This window comes from Buteo buteo, chromosome 12 (genome assembly GCF_964188355.1).
Source record: "Buteo buteo chromosome 12, bButBut1.hap1.1, whole genome shotgun sequence".
Lineage (NCBI taxonomy): Eukaryota > Metazoa > Chordata > Aves > Accipitriformes > Accipitridae > Buteo > Buteo buteo.
This window is the reverse complement of record NC_134182.1, coordinates 26,194,768-26,213,060: the sequence shown is the minus strand read 5'-3', so window position 1 is coordinate 26,213,060 and position 18,293 is coordinate 26,194,768. Positions and strand designations below refer to the sequence as shown.

The following is an 18,293-nucleotide window of genomic DNA, read 5'->3' as shown; positions in this document are numbered from 1 at the left end:
TTGCACAGGAACTAACTTTAAACTGAGTGGGTTACTTTTACCTGTTTGGGTAAAAAGTCTCAGTCAAGTATAAAATTGTTGCATAGTTGCTTTGGTATCACAAACATTTGCTAATAGAGCAACCTTTTAAAAAAGTAAACGTTCTGAATGCCTAGAAAGACCTTCTGCCACATGACAACAATGTTATGTCAAACCAAATTAGCAACACAAATGCTCCTCCCTAAAACTGAAAACACACTGTCATACTATCCATGGAAAGCTGTGCTCCTTCAGTCCCCAGCAACCCATGGCAAAGACGACAAGTTCTTCCGATTGTTTCCCAACATCTCCTGAAATAATTCCTTGATGATAAATGGTAAAAGTTTCAATAGTAGTACAATTTAAAAAAAAAAAACTGGAAAAGCCACATTGGAAGAGAACGTACCAGTTCTTAACACAGTAAGTAATAACACTGAAAACTCCTCATTAAAGGCCTCGCTACACATCCCCATGCAAACACTGAATGGCCAGGCACATGGGTTTTTTAAGCTAGAAAAAAAAATTTTACAAACACTATGGTTTGGAACAGTGGCTTACAGTCCTCTTTTGAACTAAGCTGAAGACACCATTATAGTTTTAGAAGTAATTTACTTTCCTGAAAAGCAGTGCCTCAAAAGCAAAGGCAATGATTTCTACACACATAGAGTATGCCTAAATTATTATGTCTCTATTTTGCTGTTATTAACATACATCAGCATGAATGTATTCCAGTACTACTCAAAGAAAATAATATGATGACAAGTCAATTAAAAAGACGAATTTACCTTGTGGAGTGTGTTCAACTTGCTGGGATTGCGGGAGGGGAGGCTACACTGACATTCTCAAAAGGAATGTGCCTTACAGGACAATATGGATAACTGACCCGCATAAGTGTTTTCCAAGTCAATTAAGAAGAAATCAATAACCTGAGGGATAATACGGTATGCTACAGTTCCTTACAGCAGGTCTCTTGTTAAAAGCATTGTGCAAAGGCACCTCAGAATCCACCCCAAATAGTTCACAACAGAAAATTAACTTTCTTGATTCTCCCTGGAGCCACCTTGCATTAGCAAACCTGTAAGAAGTACACCATGAGTTCATTACATGTTAGAAGCCTATACTGAAGGGATACAGTCATCAGCTTAATGCTACAGACAGGCTGCCAGTTTTCCACCTCTCTGACACAAACCAATGGGCTCAAGAAGTGCTGGAAAAACCTCACCTCTGACCACTGGAGTTAAATTTTGAAGTCTGAGAAGCAGTAACACCCTAATGTTGCAAAGCACATGGTGCTCATACAAGCTCACAGGATTTAGACATTCTTTTCTTAGAATTTATCAAACAGCCATGGCACTGGGCTCTAAGAGGGTAGAACCCAATAGTCCATGACTTAACAGGCAAAAGCTCTGAAGCCCAAGGTAATGGCCTATGGTGGTATCTTAACAACAGAGTCATGGCTCACTCAAGGATTTGTTCAGACCCCTCTATAAGCTCAATATAGTCAGGTACACACTTAGGTGTATCAGCCATGAGCACACATACACACATGTGCCTAAGAACACAGATTAAACACCAAGTTGCACCAAGAACAGGAAACATCAGATTTAAGAATATTAATACAGAATATTTTGCCTAGAATAAAAAAATATTAATTTTCCAAGATATCACAATTATTCAGTTGCTTCCAGCTCCAGCTCCCCTGTTGTAGCCCAAGAGAAGAGATGGTCTCTCCTCCTGAAGAAAGAAGGCAGTGTCTCATACAAGTTCCTGGCTTTGAAGGGAAAGAGTATCACCAAGAGAGAATGAAAACAACTGAACTACAACTTTCAGAAGTTAAGAGGTCATCATGGATTTTCTAGTTTTAACTTGGATTAAAGTTTTTTTGTTTTGTTTGCCTGGGTTTTGTTTGACTTCTGTGATGAGATGACTAGCTCAGTGCATGAAAGGAGCATGATAAATCTTTTTAACCTGGACTTCAGCAAGGTGTCTGACACAGTTGTCTCCTTATGTAAAAGTCAGTAAAATATGGATAACTGGATTATAAAGTGGGTTCAAAACCTGCCTGGCTGAATAGGTGGTATTCAGTGATACAAATCCAACTTACAGGAGGTTAAGTGGGTAACTATATGTTTTCCTCAGAGATTGATACTGGCAGCAATATTGTTCAACAATTTTATTAATGACCCAGAGAAAAGGTAAAAATGCAGTCTCAGCAATTATACAGACAATTCTGATCTGGAGGAGTGGTTGTTATACTGGAGGCCTGAGGGATTTTGACAGGCTGGATAAATGGGCTCACAATGTTAAAAGGCAAACACAAAGTCCTGTATCTGAGATACAGCAACTCTGTGCAACAATGCAGGTTTGGTGCTGAAATGGCTGGAAAGCAGCCCTGCAAGAAGTGATCTGGGGGTCCTGGCAGACAAGCTGAACATGAGTCAGCAGCGTGCTCCCACATGAAGAATGCCAATCGTATATTGGGCTGCATTAGCAACAGCATAGCCAAGCAGGTCAAGGGAATGATTATTGCCTCTACCTGGTACTTGTGAGACTGCATGCCCAGTCTCATGTCTAGTTATGAGCTCCCCAAATCAAGAAAGATACTGACACAGTGGAGTGAGTCTAGCAGAGGGCCAGCAAGACTGTCAGGGACTGGAGCATGTAGCATATGGGGAGAGATTGAGGTAGATGAGTTTGTTCAGCTCTAAGAAAAGGCAGCTCAAGAGGATGATGTTGCAATCTACAAATGCCTCTTGAGAATATATAGAGAAGACTGAGCCAGACTTCTTGGAGACATACAGCGAAAAGACAAAGGGTAACAATCAGTGTGCAACAATGGAAATTTCAACTACATAAGGAGAATTTTTTTTTTTTCCCCAAGGGTGGTCAAACACTGCAACAGGAGACCAGAGATATTGTGAAATCTCCAACCTTGCAGCCTTGAAAATGTTCAAGGCTCATCTGCACAAAACCCCGAGCAACCTCTTACAGGTGATCCCACTTTAAGCAGTGGGTTGGACCAGATTGCCTCTACTTCCAACCTAAGTTTTCCTGTGCTTCTAACACCAACATTACCCCAAAGTCCTTGCTTTGCTTCAAAGTGTTTTGGGTTTTTTGGGGTTTTGTTGGTTTTTTTGTTGGGTTTGGGTTTTTTTTTTTTCCAAAAAGGAAAGGTCTTTTTTGAACAGAAGTTCAATATTCTTCAAGAGCTTCCATAAAGTATTTTTAAACAGACCTTACAGTTAAGTTCAAGTGCAGGGCTCTTCAAACTAAAAAGTATTGAAGTTTCACTTGCTCTGTACATCTTTAGTACCAAAATCTATCATAATGGTGATGAAAATGGATGTCCTCCAGAAATACTTACTCTCACACTAGCTATTAAGCTTCGAAAAACATTTCTCTAGTCTTTTTTTAGACCATCACCTGGTCAGTCATCACATAAACCAGTCTTAGAACCACATGTTCTAAAAAATAAATTACATACAGTCAAAGATACAAAAAAGAACTAGTATGCAAGATAGGAAATAGCTAAAAGAGCAGTCTTACATTTTGCAGTAAACCTCAGCTAAGAGTTCGTACAACACAAAGTCAATAATCTCTACGGATTATTTTACATATATATGTAAATATATGACTTACAATTGTAGATTATATAAAGAATATATTCCATTTTCAGTTATGACTGTCCTACACTGCTGATTTCAGTGGGATCACAACAGCATGGCCAATTCTTCTCCAGTCATTTTTTTTTTCAATACAAATTCACACTAATCTCACATTAATTAGTAAAAAGTGGGGAAATATTGGAAAAAATACTACATCCTTGAACAGAAGGAAAAAACAGTCTTAAGACACAGGTTGATAAGTTCACTAGAATTAGCAGGTGATATGCCTGCCTGTAATAGCATGGGACTAGACCCAGTGATCCAGGAATACAGTTTTGGAGGGGATCTCTTTGGAAACATTTCTAGGTGAATCAGACACACCAGTAAGTCAAAATCTGTCACCTGAAGTCTGTGCATCCACCTCTCCTTTGATGGGCTTTGCTTTACCCAATGAAAAAGCAAATTTTCAAGCTTCATCAACAACTGCCTCCAAAAGAGGCTGAAGGAGCAATGCCGTGTCACTTCAGTGTATTATTGAGCTCCAGCTTGTTGATGCTGTACTCCTTCTGGTGACCATTTCCAAAACTGTACTAGAACGTTCCCTTTAAAAAAAAGTGTGTATTTTCTACTCCCACAGCTGGTAAATGCAGAAAATCAAGCTGTTGGAGCTATACTGTTGCCAACAAGTGAGAGAATGAGATGTGAAAGGGACACCTGGAGTTACTGGAGAGCTATCACAGGAATTCAGGACCACAAAGCATGTCTGTTATTGAGATCAGAATTCCCAATAGGTTCCAATAAGAAGCAGATTTTTGTTACTGAGACACTACTTGTTTTCATTTACAGCCATCAACATCTTCTGCTAACACTCTTCCAAGATGAGACCTTGTACCTGATGGCATCCATCTTCAGCCCAGGTCTATGACAGACTTTGCTAGTGCTAAGTGCCTGTGTTCTAAATCCAGGATATTCCAGGAAATTTATCTCTCTCCAGATTTCCTTCTGTTCAGCACCATATTCTTCAAAAAAAGGTCGCTGGGAATAAATAAATTAATTCCCTGCTTCCTTAAATATCATTGCCACCATGATCCTAAGAAAACATGCAAGAACACATCTTGATGACTGAAGTTGGAAAAGTTGCATTCATATACAAAACAGAAAAAATTGACAGAGGATGTCAAAACAGAAGCACAGCAGAGACAAGCCTCTCTAGGAGCTTATTTTGGTGTTTCAGGTTGGGTTCTGCCCTGACTCTCACCAGTCCTTGACAGCTCTGCATAGCAGCAGTAGGATCAGCATACCAACCACACTGACAATGGATGATTCCACTCCTGCCGTAGCCTTCCCTGTGTTTCTAGGAGTGGGAACAGAAAAAAGCCATGCCAAAAATATCTGGGCAGCCTCACACAACATACATCACAAGACAGTCAAAGAGGAACTGAAGCAAGAACTAGCCCATTTGCTCTTCGCCAATGGTAGAGACCTGACCTCAGAAGGATCTGTAAATTGTTCTAATAGTCTACACAAGAACTACTGCTAGGATTCATTTCAACAGTTGTATCTAAACATCCACTTTCTTCTGCTGCACTTTATACGACTGCTTTGGTTTGTAAAACAGCCCATTTCCTCTCCATCTCCCACTCCTACGTCTGGCTCCTGCCAAGGTTGTAGGCTGGCTTTCTCATGACTCCAAAGACTAAGTTTTTCCATTTTCCCACTCTATTATTAAACTGGCTGAAATAGATTTATCTTCATGTGATCTCAAAGACTAATAGTCCTATCTGCCTGAAAAGGTCCCTTTACATCTAGGAGAAAATCCTTAGGTTGAAAAGGGTGACATGAACAACAAAGCCTACCTGGATTAACACTGCTTATGGAAGTGTGCAGAGGCAATTTAGACAGCAGATAACAGGTTTTGTTAATCTGAAGTTGCTTCCTCTATGCCTGCGATGTTGTCTCATGCAAGCAGGAACAGAGATTTTAGTGAAGCATGACATGGTGTAGGTACTCTCTAGAAACACTTTGAACATCACAGCCTGGCAACTATCACAGTAGCATAGAATAATATCAGTTTATCATCTTCTCTTTTCACACAAGAGGAAGCCTTTGTCTCAGGATTCTACTTTTCCAGGAATAATGGAAAATAAGTCTTCTCTAGAGGCAGCCACAAGCCTTCTATGCACAGTTTCAGAATGCTTGGAAGATGACAGATTTTTTTTTCAGGCAAGAACAAACTGTATTCTCTTCTTTCTTTTTTTTTTCTCTTTTCTTTTTTTGAAGTATATTTTACTACCCCATTTGGACAACTGGCCTTTATCACAACAGGAAGAACAACTCCTTGAGAATGCTTGTGTGTGGAGGGAGGAAGAAAAAGACACACAGTACACTCTACAGGAATCAGTACCTATAAGCCAGGATTTGTCTGGCCTCTTTGTACCAATTTGCTGTACCACACTTTGTGGGGCTAAACAGACAAGCCAGGTGCCGAGGATTAGCAGTCCTGCTGGTCTGGATGGGAAGGAGCAGAAAAAGGCCTGATGTTTTTACTGGTAATTTCCTCTTCATATTAGTCATTTAAATAACCCTTGCTTCAGTGTTAGGAATGAAACTGGGCTCAGAATACTATAAAGTATTAAAATTGGGTAGAAATTTCTCTGTCCTTGAAGACTGTGGATGTATATGTTCCTAAAGCCCACCGTGCCCCACCTTCTACCTTTTCCAAAGAACATACAGGCTTAGGGTTTGGAACTCCAAGGGAACTCAGCTAAATTCCTCTTCCTATTACACAAGACATGTATGAACCCAGTTTTACTTGTGGCTCCACTGTTAGATGAACTAGGACAACAGTAAAACAGTAAAAGGAATTGGAATGGTTTAGGAAGAAAGAAGCTGATAAAGAGGCTACCAGACAACATCAAACATCATTGGCAGTGCCCAGTGATCTCTATTCTCAGATGCAGCTTTGGAGAGGGGTGGCAGGATGTACTTTGTTGCCAGAAGCATATAACTACTCTGGTGCAGCCTCCTATAATCACACACCACCCTTCCGGGTTTGTTTTTATAGTTTTGGGCACGGGAAAACACAGTTTATTTCCCAGTCCTGCTTATCTTGCTCTGGAGGCTAGAAGTGAGATGGGCTGCACCCTGATTACAGCTATCCAAAAGCAACACCTGTTACAGGACAGAAAGACTTTTTGTCACTGACTTCACCTGAAACCAGAAGGACAGTAGTTGCTGCAGACAGCTAAAACTGTCCACATTCAACTTGATTGCCACCCTCCTGTGCACCTCCCTTCCCCTGTATCAAATGCAGCCCTGAAACAAGTTAAGGTCAGACACATCAATAAAAACAACATTATAGTTATAGAAATTTCAGACTCACTTGAAGTATTTAAACTAATGAATGTAATATCAAAGTCTGGCTAAATCATCAGCTACTGAAGAGGCAGAGACGAAATTCTCCAAAAAGAGGGGAATTTCCTTGCTACCTATGACAGGCAGATACAATCCTGAGCCTCAAATGCAAGAAGGCAGAAGTATCACTTGTTGTGGAGCCATACACATTTATTTTAAAAAAAGAAAATATAATGCAAATGGAAGAAAGAAACCAGAACACAACACAAGCAGCAAATCTTACTCTCCTCAGTTATGTAAGGTGTTGAAATTCCATGCCAGAATCTGTTTGAGGCTAAACTCAAAAAGTGACTAGTGTAAATTAATAATAACTCCTCTGAAATCAGCACAGCACTGTCAGTCTAAGGAAAATAAAGTTGACTGATATTACGGGATATTCAGTTCAGATGAGGAGGTCTGGCTCATAAGCAATAGAAGTTTAAAAATCCACTGAAGTCTGACAGTTAAAATAAAAAGCTCTTAAAAAAAAATATCTGTGAAAGTTGCCGAGTACGATTATTTGAAGACACTTGCAAGGAACAATGTTTTATAAATCTAACATACTGGACTTCTTTGAAAGCAAAGAAAACACTTACTGTGGTTGCATTTGCTGAGGTAACCCAACAGGAGGCTTCTGCTTGATGGTGAATGCCATCTGAGTCATAGGACCAACTTTCGGTGGGACCTGCACCTTCTGAGAGAAGGTCTGCTGGGCAGCCTGCTGGGGTATGGGCCACAGGGGAACAACAGGGCTCCGGCCTCCAGTGGAAGATGCATCTTGCATGACTGTATCCTCACAGGAATTACCTTTTGTTCCTGGTTTACACACACAAAGCTGAGGTCGCAGGCACATCCCTCCATTTTGGCATGGTGGTGCACAGTTAGCTAAGAAAAGACATTTTAAAAAGTACCTGTGAAACAAAGCATGAAGGAAAATGCAAACCCTCCCCACAATAAAAAAGGTGTTAATTGCTAATGTTAATTGGAGTAGGAGAGAGCAACATTGCTAAGCTCCACAAAAGATAGTATATAAGTTGGTATAGCTTTTACTGCTTTCCTACATAACACATGCACAACATTTGAACAACTTCAAAAAGCAAAATGCTGGTGAGCTAAAAAACCAGGAAATGCACAAGTTAAATCAAGAAATACAGTGTTATTTCAAATCTTCCTGTTAGCGGCCTTTTATACTCTCCTTCCTTCCCTGCATGCTCCCTCCCCATACTTTAACAACCAAACTGCATCCAATGAAACAATATTATGCAGATTATAGAATTTTACTACTGATCCAGGCTTGGATTCATTCTATTATTATTTAGAATCACAGATCCTCCACAGGTGCCTAGAAGGAATCCTTACAGTCACGTTATAGATGCCCAAAATGATGCAAAGAAGCATTAAGTGATTCAACCCTTCCCCTTCTAAAGCCCAAATGAAATTCCCTATGAGAACACTACCATAGTAACATATCAATGAGACACATAACTGCTGCTACAAAGACACAGCTATACCTAGGGGTTGCACTCTTTGAAGAAGCAGACAGGCGCTTGTGATTATCCTAAACTAGCTTCTATACATTCTTTGTGAAAAGGGATCAGATTCTTCAAAAGACAATTCACTTTGATACCTGCCTTCAGACAGGATTAATTACATTGTTTGTGTTGCTCTATCCACTGACTATAGAAGGAGTCTGAATAATCAGCCTAGACTCAACACCCAGCTTGTAGACCTAGTTAACACAGGATCAACTCCATTCTGAAGAAGCAAGAAACTTTGAGAAGCAGCAAATCCCACCAAAAAAAACAAAAAAACAAAAAAACAAACCACAAAAAGCAAAAGCTGTTGCTGATCATATATACATAACACTGCAGAGGTATGCCTAATTTGAGGATTTATTTTGGGTGCTTAAACTTACAATGCTATTGTATTTAGAGAATGTTAAAATAACACAAAAATGGCAAAACAAATTAATTCTCTTATCCAGAGGATACAATTTAATAGTAAAATACAATTCTAATTAAAATAGCTATCAAAATAATTTCTTCATTAGTCCCATTAGAGAACGCTTACAATGAAGAATTTATAAGAAGAATCACTGCTGACCTACTTTGCTCCTTCAAACTAAGCATATTTTTACTATTGTTAAATATCTTTTAACATAGACAAAATTATATGCCAGATCATAAAGTCTACAGGTTTTACTAAAATAGGTAAGATCGTATCTTAAACCATAACGTGTGATTCCGCACCGTATTCAGGTATATCCAGTTGCACAATTACTTTGTTTTTAAAAAAAAGTCAGCCCACAGCCCTGTTCCAAATAAATTGGAGTACTTGGCACTTCAATCGAGTTTTAATACATACATTTTTATACAAAAATAAAGTAAAACCACAAGCATGCATATGAAATAACTTATTAGGATGGGACTGTCTTAATTAGGAGGACTAATCTTCAACTGATAATACCATCTGATACAGATGCATCATGTATACCACCTGTACATGACACCAGAATTGCCCTACAACTTTAACTTGATCTTTGCATGGGGTTCTTCTCACATATACTTCCCCCTTCCATATATTGTTCAGTAACATACCTCCTTTTCAATACTACTTAGCTGAGCTAGCTTAATTGCATATTATGCATCTCCCTGGCAACAAAAAAGTAATCATTTGCTTACTTATATTTCTGTTTATTTTTGAGACTATATTTTGTCTTTGCTGGAAGACTGAAGACTATTTTCACTGTAAACTTGAGAAGGGATTTACAACAAGCATATGTTGTAATATACAGGCCAACTCTTTCTTTTAAGACCTAGATATTGCTATGAACAGTAAAAATTTGCTTATATGCATATGATAAATTAATTATATCTTTGGGAAATAGATTCAGGAGCCTTAAATTCTAATTAAGTTTCATTGGCTTTGGAGATACTGAGAGACCAGAACAGTAACCCATCATCCAGGTCATCTATAGAAAATGTGCAAAGATCACAGTGAAACAGTTTGAGCACTGCTGAGAGTGCTTTAGGAAAGTACCACATAAAAATTTCGGGGGTGGTGGAGGGGGGTGGTGGGGTGGAATCAGGATTTTCAAGAGTCCCATTTTTACAACATTAAAAAACAATCATACTGAACATATATTTCTGGAGATTTATGGACATGCATCTATATTAACCTCCAGGCTTCTCAACAAGTTATTTAAAAAACACAGATCGAAGTAAGCTGACAAGACCACCCCAAGAGTCAATGTAACAAAACAGCCACTCTGCTAGGACACTGATCATTGTGTATCTCCTAACTCTCAGAAGTGAAATAACAATTTATACACACACAAAAGACAACCCTGAGAAAACCGCAACTCTTTTTTTCCTGTTGTTAAGAACCAAACCTGTGCTTCAGAAGCCTAAGAAAACTTAAGTTTCTACTTATCAAAGTGAATCTAATAAGGTTGCAATGAGTTTGGAACTATGCAGCTGAAAATAGAACCCTTTTTGAAATGACCTTTTTTACCCAGACTTGAAGATTCTTACTTCACTGACAGCAATGTAAACCCTGAAAGTTTCTCAGCTTTACATATACATAAAGCATACAAAGCTCTGCAGGACAAACTGCATTACTCTAGCTGGCCTTATAACAAAACAAGCATCGGCAGATCCAGCAACTGTGTTACAAAAGACCCAGTTTGTCTCAAAACATGTGAGCAGTGACAACAGGTTAAAAAACTGATCCATTAGATCTTCATAGCAATGCACGCTTTGATTGAAGTTCTTCATTAATGTTGTGTAATAGAAGATCACAAAATAGGATAAAAGATCACATTTTTAGGAAAGAATTAAAATGAATGTTTTAACTGACATAATACGGCAGTTTAGTTTTAAAAATATTCAAGACAGCTGCATCATGCCAAATGTATGACCTAATTATTTTGTGTGAAGACAACAATAATGGCACTTCTAACTGAAAACACCATTATTTTCCAAAAGCTAAGCTTCCAAAAACTGGATTGTGGAAGTATTAAGTTTAACGGGCCAATATACTCCCACTAAAGGCAATAAAAACCTGGTCCTATTCAATTTACAGAGGTCATAACTGCAAATTCAAAATGGAGCTTGGCAAAGACGCAAGTAACAAGACTAGGCTTAGTGGGTCAGATCAAAGATCCACTTAGTCCAGTCTCCTCTCTGCATTACTAAGGTGGATGCTTAAGGACAGGTGTAAGGACAGGGTGAGAAGACATAAAAGCTTGTACCACTACAGCCTTCAAGAATTTGAGGCTCAGCAACTTCCTGAGCAAGAGTGATGGTTTTGTGTTTAATAACCCTCAATAGATTTTTCTGTCAGGAGTTCACTGATCTGCTTTTTGAACCTGTTAGTTTCAGCATCCAAAACTTGCTGTGCCAAGGAAGTTGGCCACATTGGAAGGCCAGGCATAGACAACATAGCCAACCTCCCCCCACTTTCCAGAAGTGTGATATTAGGAACATGGGGTTCCTTTGGGTTGGTTTTTCTGTTTTAAAACCATGCAATCTGTATCTACTAAAAATAAAGCCACAGTGCCACATTTGCTTTGGAAGTCCTTAAGTTGAAAAAAGCTGAAAGCATTTTCTGTGGCTGTATCCTAACACGTTCATGCTTTTTCTGCATCTTTCCCTAATCAACTACTGCGCGCCACCATTGCAGACAGAATACTGGGTTAAAGGAATGCATATCAGGCCTGGTACTGTTATATTTACGACATTCTTTCAGAAAAGCAAGTATAAAATAACAACATTACCATTAGGCTCAAACCACCCTTCCAACACATCTGTATGTTGGTTTGCAACTGATGTATACATATGCACTTTTCAGTCCATGTGTTCATGTTATTTTGGTTAAAGAGTATATAAATATTTGCAGGAGCAAGACCTAAAATAAAAGGTTTATAACAGCTTTAAAATATGTAAATATTTTAAAACTTCTACATATACAGAATGTATTTCTGTTTTAATACATACTAAATTAAGCATAATTTATATTAAATCAGTAAGTATAAAATATTATCATACATTGAAGAAGTTTAGATAAAAACTTCTTTTTCGAAACTTTCAAAAGAATCAAAATACAGGTACAACTAACTCTACTTGTTATGAAGAAACTTATATATCAAATTCCTGATAATTCTTGAATTAAGGTGATTAAGATCTGATTCCTATGCTAATCACTTTGATTTTTACCTCAATTCACAATTACCTTCTTCAAACAGTAACATCTCATTTACAAGTTTATTTCCTTGTGTCTCCATATCATGTAGAGAACTGAAATTCACAAAAACGTACTTTTCAGTGAGAAACTCACAATAAACAAATTTAAATGTCCCCAAAGTTTCCTGCACCCAAGTTTCTAACCTTTTAGTGTCAGCTCCACCTTTAAGGATCTGCTTTATCAAGAAACTGCTGTTGGTTAGTACTTAAATATCCACAAAAATTTCTCATTGTCATTCCTGAATTTCTAATACTTTGATATGATTACACTACAACAAAGAGCGTTGCAATTTTCATGTTATTTCTAGTGAGCCCATCCACTAGATTTTTCCTTTCTGTTTCCACATAAAATTTAATGTGCCTTTTTTTTCCCCTCCTATTAACTGCACAGTCAAGCATCAGTTTAAGCAGAATGCACTGACTTTCAACATATTTCATCACTGTGCACATTGGCACAGTATATATCAACTTCTTTCATAGGAGTGCATAAATCCTGTCAGGCAAAATACATGCTAGTGGGAAAATAATAGAAAATATAGTAATTGGAAAGCAGATTATAAGTGTGGGGCTGTTTCAGATTCCAGCATAAAATGGTCGAGGAATGATGCATGCATAAAGTTTACAGACAGGGGAAAAACCAACACTATGACGTGAATATATCTGTGCTTAGAACAGAAATTTCAAGTTCCTTTACATGCAACATAGGAATACTGTTAAAGGCATAGTAAATACTGTCTTTCTTATTTCATCAAGTCAAGATTTCTATTCCTCAAGCACACAAGGAAACCAAACCAAAGTTCATCTTGGTTGAGTGTACATCCTAAACAAAAAGTTGTGATACAAAGGCACCTTTAACTCCTGCTGTGTTGAAAGATAGAGTGATGACCCCTCCCATCGATTCCAAAAGAAAAGCAGTGAAGTTCTTTCTCTGGAGAGCAACAAGCTGTGGGTTCTGAAAGGAGAGAGGCACATTCCAGTTTCCCTCAGAAAAACCTGAATATGGTGCCAACATCCTGTTTTGCTGTAAAGCAAAGTTGATAATAATCCTTTGTTGTAAAGCAATGTTTATAATAGTTTCCTGTTCTCTGAATTGCCCTACTGATCAGCTCATCACTTCTACACTTTGATTCTGGATACCATTTTAAGTCTTTCAAGTCATTGCCAGGACTGAGGATGCAACACTGGAGACTAGAAACCCAAAAGCTAACTGAAGGAACACTTGGTGCTCACCACCTAATGCTTTTCTGGGGATCTAGTTCTCCATCTGAGTATGTGTCTCCAAACAGTTTTCAAAAGTTGAATTTTGCCAGAAATATATCCAACAATTCTACACATTCACTGAGGATAGGGGACAGAGGAATTTGTGACCCAAGGTGAGGCAACCATATTGTAAGACCATTCTCAAAACAAACAAACAAACAAACAAACATAACAAACAAAAAAACCAACACCACAAACCTACCTTAAAGTTACTTAAATAATCAGAAGAAATGGCATTAACTGCAGAAAACCTGTATGACCTCTACACTATTAATGGAGGAAGTATTACAACCATCTGCATCTTCCTACACAGGAACTTTGTCTTTATCATAACTATATGGTCTTAGGGAATTCTTTCCCTAAACATACTTCAAACAAAAGCATGTGTCACTGTTGGAATTATTCACTGGTCCACTTCAAAACATGCGATGCATTCCTACACTGGCGCGGATGGCTACATAAACATTACCTCCAAGAAAGGAGGGAAACAAAAAAAAAATAGTGCTTTTGGCAGACATATTTCTTTTAAAACAAACAAAAATCAGAGTTCCTCTCCTAACCTAATCACAACATAACACACTTTAAGATTATTTTCTATGTATCTTCATAGTATTATCTCTAAATGGTAAGATTTATCAGAATTTAATAGCAGCTATACTCAAATACTTCAAAAGCCTAACTTCAGCAAAAGGATGCATTATTTAATCAGTCATAAGAATATAACATGCTGTTTGATACTTGGCATTTTCATTCATGTCATGTTTACTGGAGTTTATATAGTATAAATACTTAAGTTAGACTGTACAGTCTGGGACACATTTTGAAGCATTTTGTTATACGAGATCATAATTATACATTTTCTGACAGTACAAACTTTTCACATGCTATAGATCCTTCTATCATTTCAGAATCAAAAAAAGATCATTCACCACAGAATGGACTAAGCCAAGGAAACCAGCAGATTCACATGACACATGCTGTTCTTGCTTGCTGGAGTGGTTAACACTCCAGTCTGCAATCCTTTAAATTCCCTTAACCTTTCTCATTACAGTGCTTATTCATTTTGTTACAAAATACTTTGTAACAAATACACAGAAAACTGAAAAAACTAAGAGAAACTCAATAAAGAGACAACTGAAAATTTTTAACTGGATGTAGGATTCAGACAACTGAAGTGTTACAGAAAAGAAATACCAGAGAAAAGACTATTAATCATAATAGAGTAATTAAAATGCTAAGAACAATAAAGTTTTTCTTAAATTCAACCAACTCATATTGAGAGTTCACCATTTAGCTGAGCTTCTCTAAAAATCCAGGCCTAAACCGCCATCTAGAGATAATAAAAAAAATGAGTTGAATTATAAGAAAACAAATCTTGCCATAGGACACAAAATAATCCCCCCCTTTGTCAGGAAGCAGCTCTCCAAAACCCTAGGTTTATACAGGGATTACTATCTGCATTTCACAAAAAGAACATGGCTGAGCAGAACTATTTTTAGCTGTGTATTTAAATGAACATCTTGCCTTGCTAACATGTAAAATCCTTGTTCCCCTTTTGCGTGCAGCCAGAAATGCTGAGAGATGCTAAAGCTTTGTTCTCTTTCTGTAGTCAAAGGAGAGGATCTGTTTTCTAGGAATAAATTATGCTACGCAAGTCAAGTACTGGGGCTTTTAAAGGCAGGACAAAAAAAAACTAAAGCAAAAACCTCAAACCCAACCCACTATCAGTCCATGTTAGTTACAGAACACAGACTCTCTTGACAACCTGAACCACCCATAATCTTCTAACACTCAGTACTGCAGTATTTGAACAAGGAGCCAGTTGAGGGAAGTGCGTGCCCCTCTCCATCCACCCTCTACTAACCCTGTAGCTCCCAAGTGATCCAAGCTTGCTTTAAGGCAGAATCAGTTGGCACAAGCAGCCCTTCATGTTGGAGGCTGCAAAGAAGGGTATCATTAGAAGTGCTGCACCCACCTTGTCAAGGCCCCACAGAGTGCAGAACCCCACCCCTCACTACAGCCTTGCTTTCCCAAAGGCTGAGAGGCTCGCTGATCCCATACATGCAGCCGCTTTGCCCTGCTCTCTCGTACTTTGCTGGAGAGGAAGGAGACGGGAGCACCCCCCACTTCCATCTCTTCTCTTCTCCATCTTCAGGAAGAGCAGCCACACAGAAAAAAGGTGTAAGACTAGTATTGTTAAGCATCACTTCACTGTCAATATGTCATTTTGTTCTTGCATACATGCAGAACCAGAACACTGCACAATCGCTCAACAAAACCACAGCTCCCGCCAGCACCTACACAGCTTTCTACTTCCAAGTTACAAGTTGAAAACAGTCAACAAATCTGAAAGGGAAAATAAGAAAACCCCACAGTTTCCTGGGTTCCTTCTGATACTATATTAACAGAGGAGGTGCCCAGGACTTTTCATCCACTGTAGATTTGCCACAACTTTACTACATCCTGCTTCTTTTGTTAACACTGCTGCAATGAGCTGAGCGAGTTCACTATTGATCTGTCATCTGCTTCAGTGCAGGAGCACAACATCCTGAGAAGTTTCTTTTAAGGTTCTTTTTTGTTTTGTTTTAAATCTATACACACATAGTATTTGTATGAAATAGAGACTATGTATCATTATAACCTTACTTGTTTCCAGTAAAGTTCCAAATGGCTCACAAAGAAAAGGCTGGGTACGTTTCACCTCATACTCATTGTGGACTTATGTTTCCTCACCGAAATGTGGCAGTGGCACATGGCACGGTCATGTCCGTACAGCAGGGAGCAGGTAACAGCTCCCCGTCTTCTCACAGCTCTTACTGCCTCCTCTCGTGGGAGGGAGGCTGGCTGCCATCAACGGCCAGGAGACGGGCACCATGCTCAAAGTCTGCGTTGCTGCTTTCGCTCAGGTCAGGATTCCCTCTTGAAGTGTATCTTATCAGTTGCACTCACCAAGGTTTTGTTTGCGTTGTTAGGCCATCTTAAGGCATATGCACTGTATTTCTTTTAGATGCAGAGAAAAAAAAAAAGAAAAAAAAACGACCAACAAAAAAACCCCAAAACATGAACTCTCCAAGGATGCACCTAATGTATTTCAGCCTCATATTGATATTCATTCCATGACACCAGACTACACCTAGTCCAAAATAAAACACTAAGCCCTGAAACACGCATACCATGGGACTCGGGTCATCAAAACCAAAGGCTTTAGTCTATAGATCTGCTCCCATTAGTCCACACTGCTTGCTAATGTGGACAAAGCCAAAGATTACAGGAATCTGGATCCTCTCATTCTCCCCGCTTCCCAAGGGCAGTAAGCAAAAAATAAAGCAGAGTAGAACTACCACTGAGGACTAACAAGAGCTTCCCCACTACAAAAGCCATCCTATTCCTTGTGTATGAAATTCGTAAGCTTTACTCACATATTACAGTAGCAAGCACAGAGGCAAAACCAAGCTACTCAAGTAATGGCTTTCAGTTTTTCAATTTTGAAGTGTTTAAAAACAACATCAAAGAATAGATTAAAAAAAGACTAATGTCTAGGTCAGTTACATGAGGTCAAAGTGGTTATGTCTCTAAAATTGCAACAATTAATTTTGATTTAGACATAATTTGAAGGAGATTGATACTGCTTTTACTGAAATGATGGTCTTAGAATGAGAAGAAACAACATTTGGGGAGAATATGTTATAGTTAGGCTTTGTATACGCAATTTAAATAAACAACTTGGTAAAACTCAAAGCCATGAAACTGATTAAGCACAAGCCTCAGGAACCATTTATGATCAGAAAACCTCCAGAAGCACAGCTGCAAACATTTTTAGTACTCCATTCCAATGACAAGAAGTACAGCTCTCCTGGATACCACCATTTCTAAGAGCTGAAGACAGAAGAAGAGTAGATTCTGAACAATCAGTATTAAAATATTTAGTGGTACAGAGTTTTATATCTAAACTGGGCGATCCATGTATGCTTGCAAATTTCCAGGTCTGGATCCTAACCATGATTCAGAACAAGACCTAAGCATGCAACCTTTCCCTCACCTTCCCCATGAAAATTCAGGAGCATAAGCTAGAAGCAACCTAGGGCATGCTCCATCCAGGTCTTGGACAACTGGGGGTCTAGAACTACTGGTCACATTGTACAGTGCCCTTGTCCTGAAGGAGATGCAAAGCTGTAGCATGCTAACTCAGCAATAGCAAGAAGTATAGCTCTGGAGGTTTAGGGATCAGATGGCTCAAACTGAATAGCAGTTCACAAGCAGAGGCCATGCAGATTTGGGAACCGAACAAAGGGGACCCTTCCTCTGGGCAAGTATTAGCACAACTTTCTAGTCGTCGTCTTCTCCAGCAGGAGGAAGACTCTACTGTTGTATATCTTCTTATTCTGAAAAATAAATTAAGCCTTGTTTATCTATAGCACATTTATTTAATGATGAGTCAGGAAGTCTTTCAAAAGATAAGAGAATTAGCAAGATCATCCTTTAGTACAAAAAAAGACAACAGACTGTCTTATTTTTTTTAAGACCTTTCCAAGGTGCCTGAGCACCTGACAGACAGGAAGGAACTTCATGACAAAACTCAAAAGGATCCAGTCCAGTTCCAATGCCAAAATCCCTTCACCTTGTGCCCATATATGGAATACATACACGGAATACATACACCACCTTCAGCTAACAAAGACACAAGATCCTTTTTCTCTTAATTGACACAATAGTGTATGTGGGTTCTACGTTTACACAGAAATTCCTCTCCCTATATGAAATTTACTCTAAACAT

At 38.6% G+C, this 18,293-nt stretch overlaps 1 protein-coding gene across 5 annotated transcripts in view; it reads right to left on the bottom strand.

Annotated features, from left to right (window-relative positions):
- The window catches only part of LTBP1 (latent transforming growth factor beta binding protein 1), a 211,174-nt gene that overhangs the window by 187,077 nt on the left and 5,804 nt on the right, over positions 1-18,293 (bottom strand). For all 5 annotated transcript variants that reach the window (XM_075043130.1, XM_075043129.1, XM_075043128.1 and 2 more), the window contains exon 3: positions 7,613-7,901. In XM_075043130.1, the coding sequence (XP_074899231.1) occupies positions 7,613-7,901 (289 nt within the window). The remainder of the gene's footprint in view (positions 1-7,612; positions 7,902-18,293) is intronic.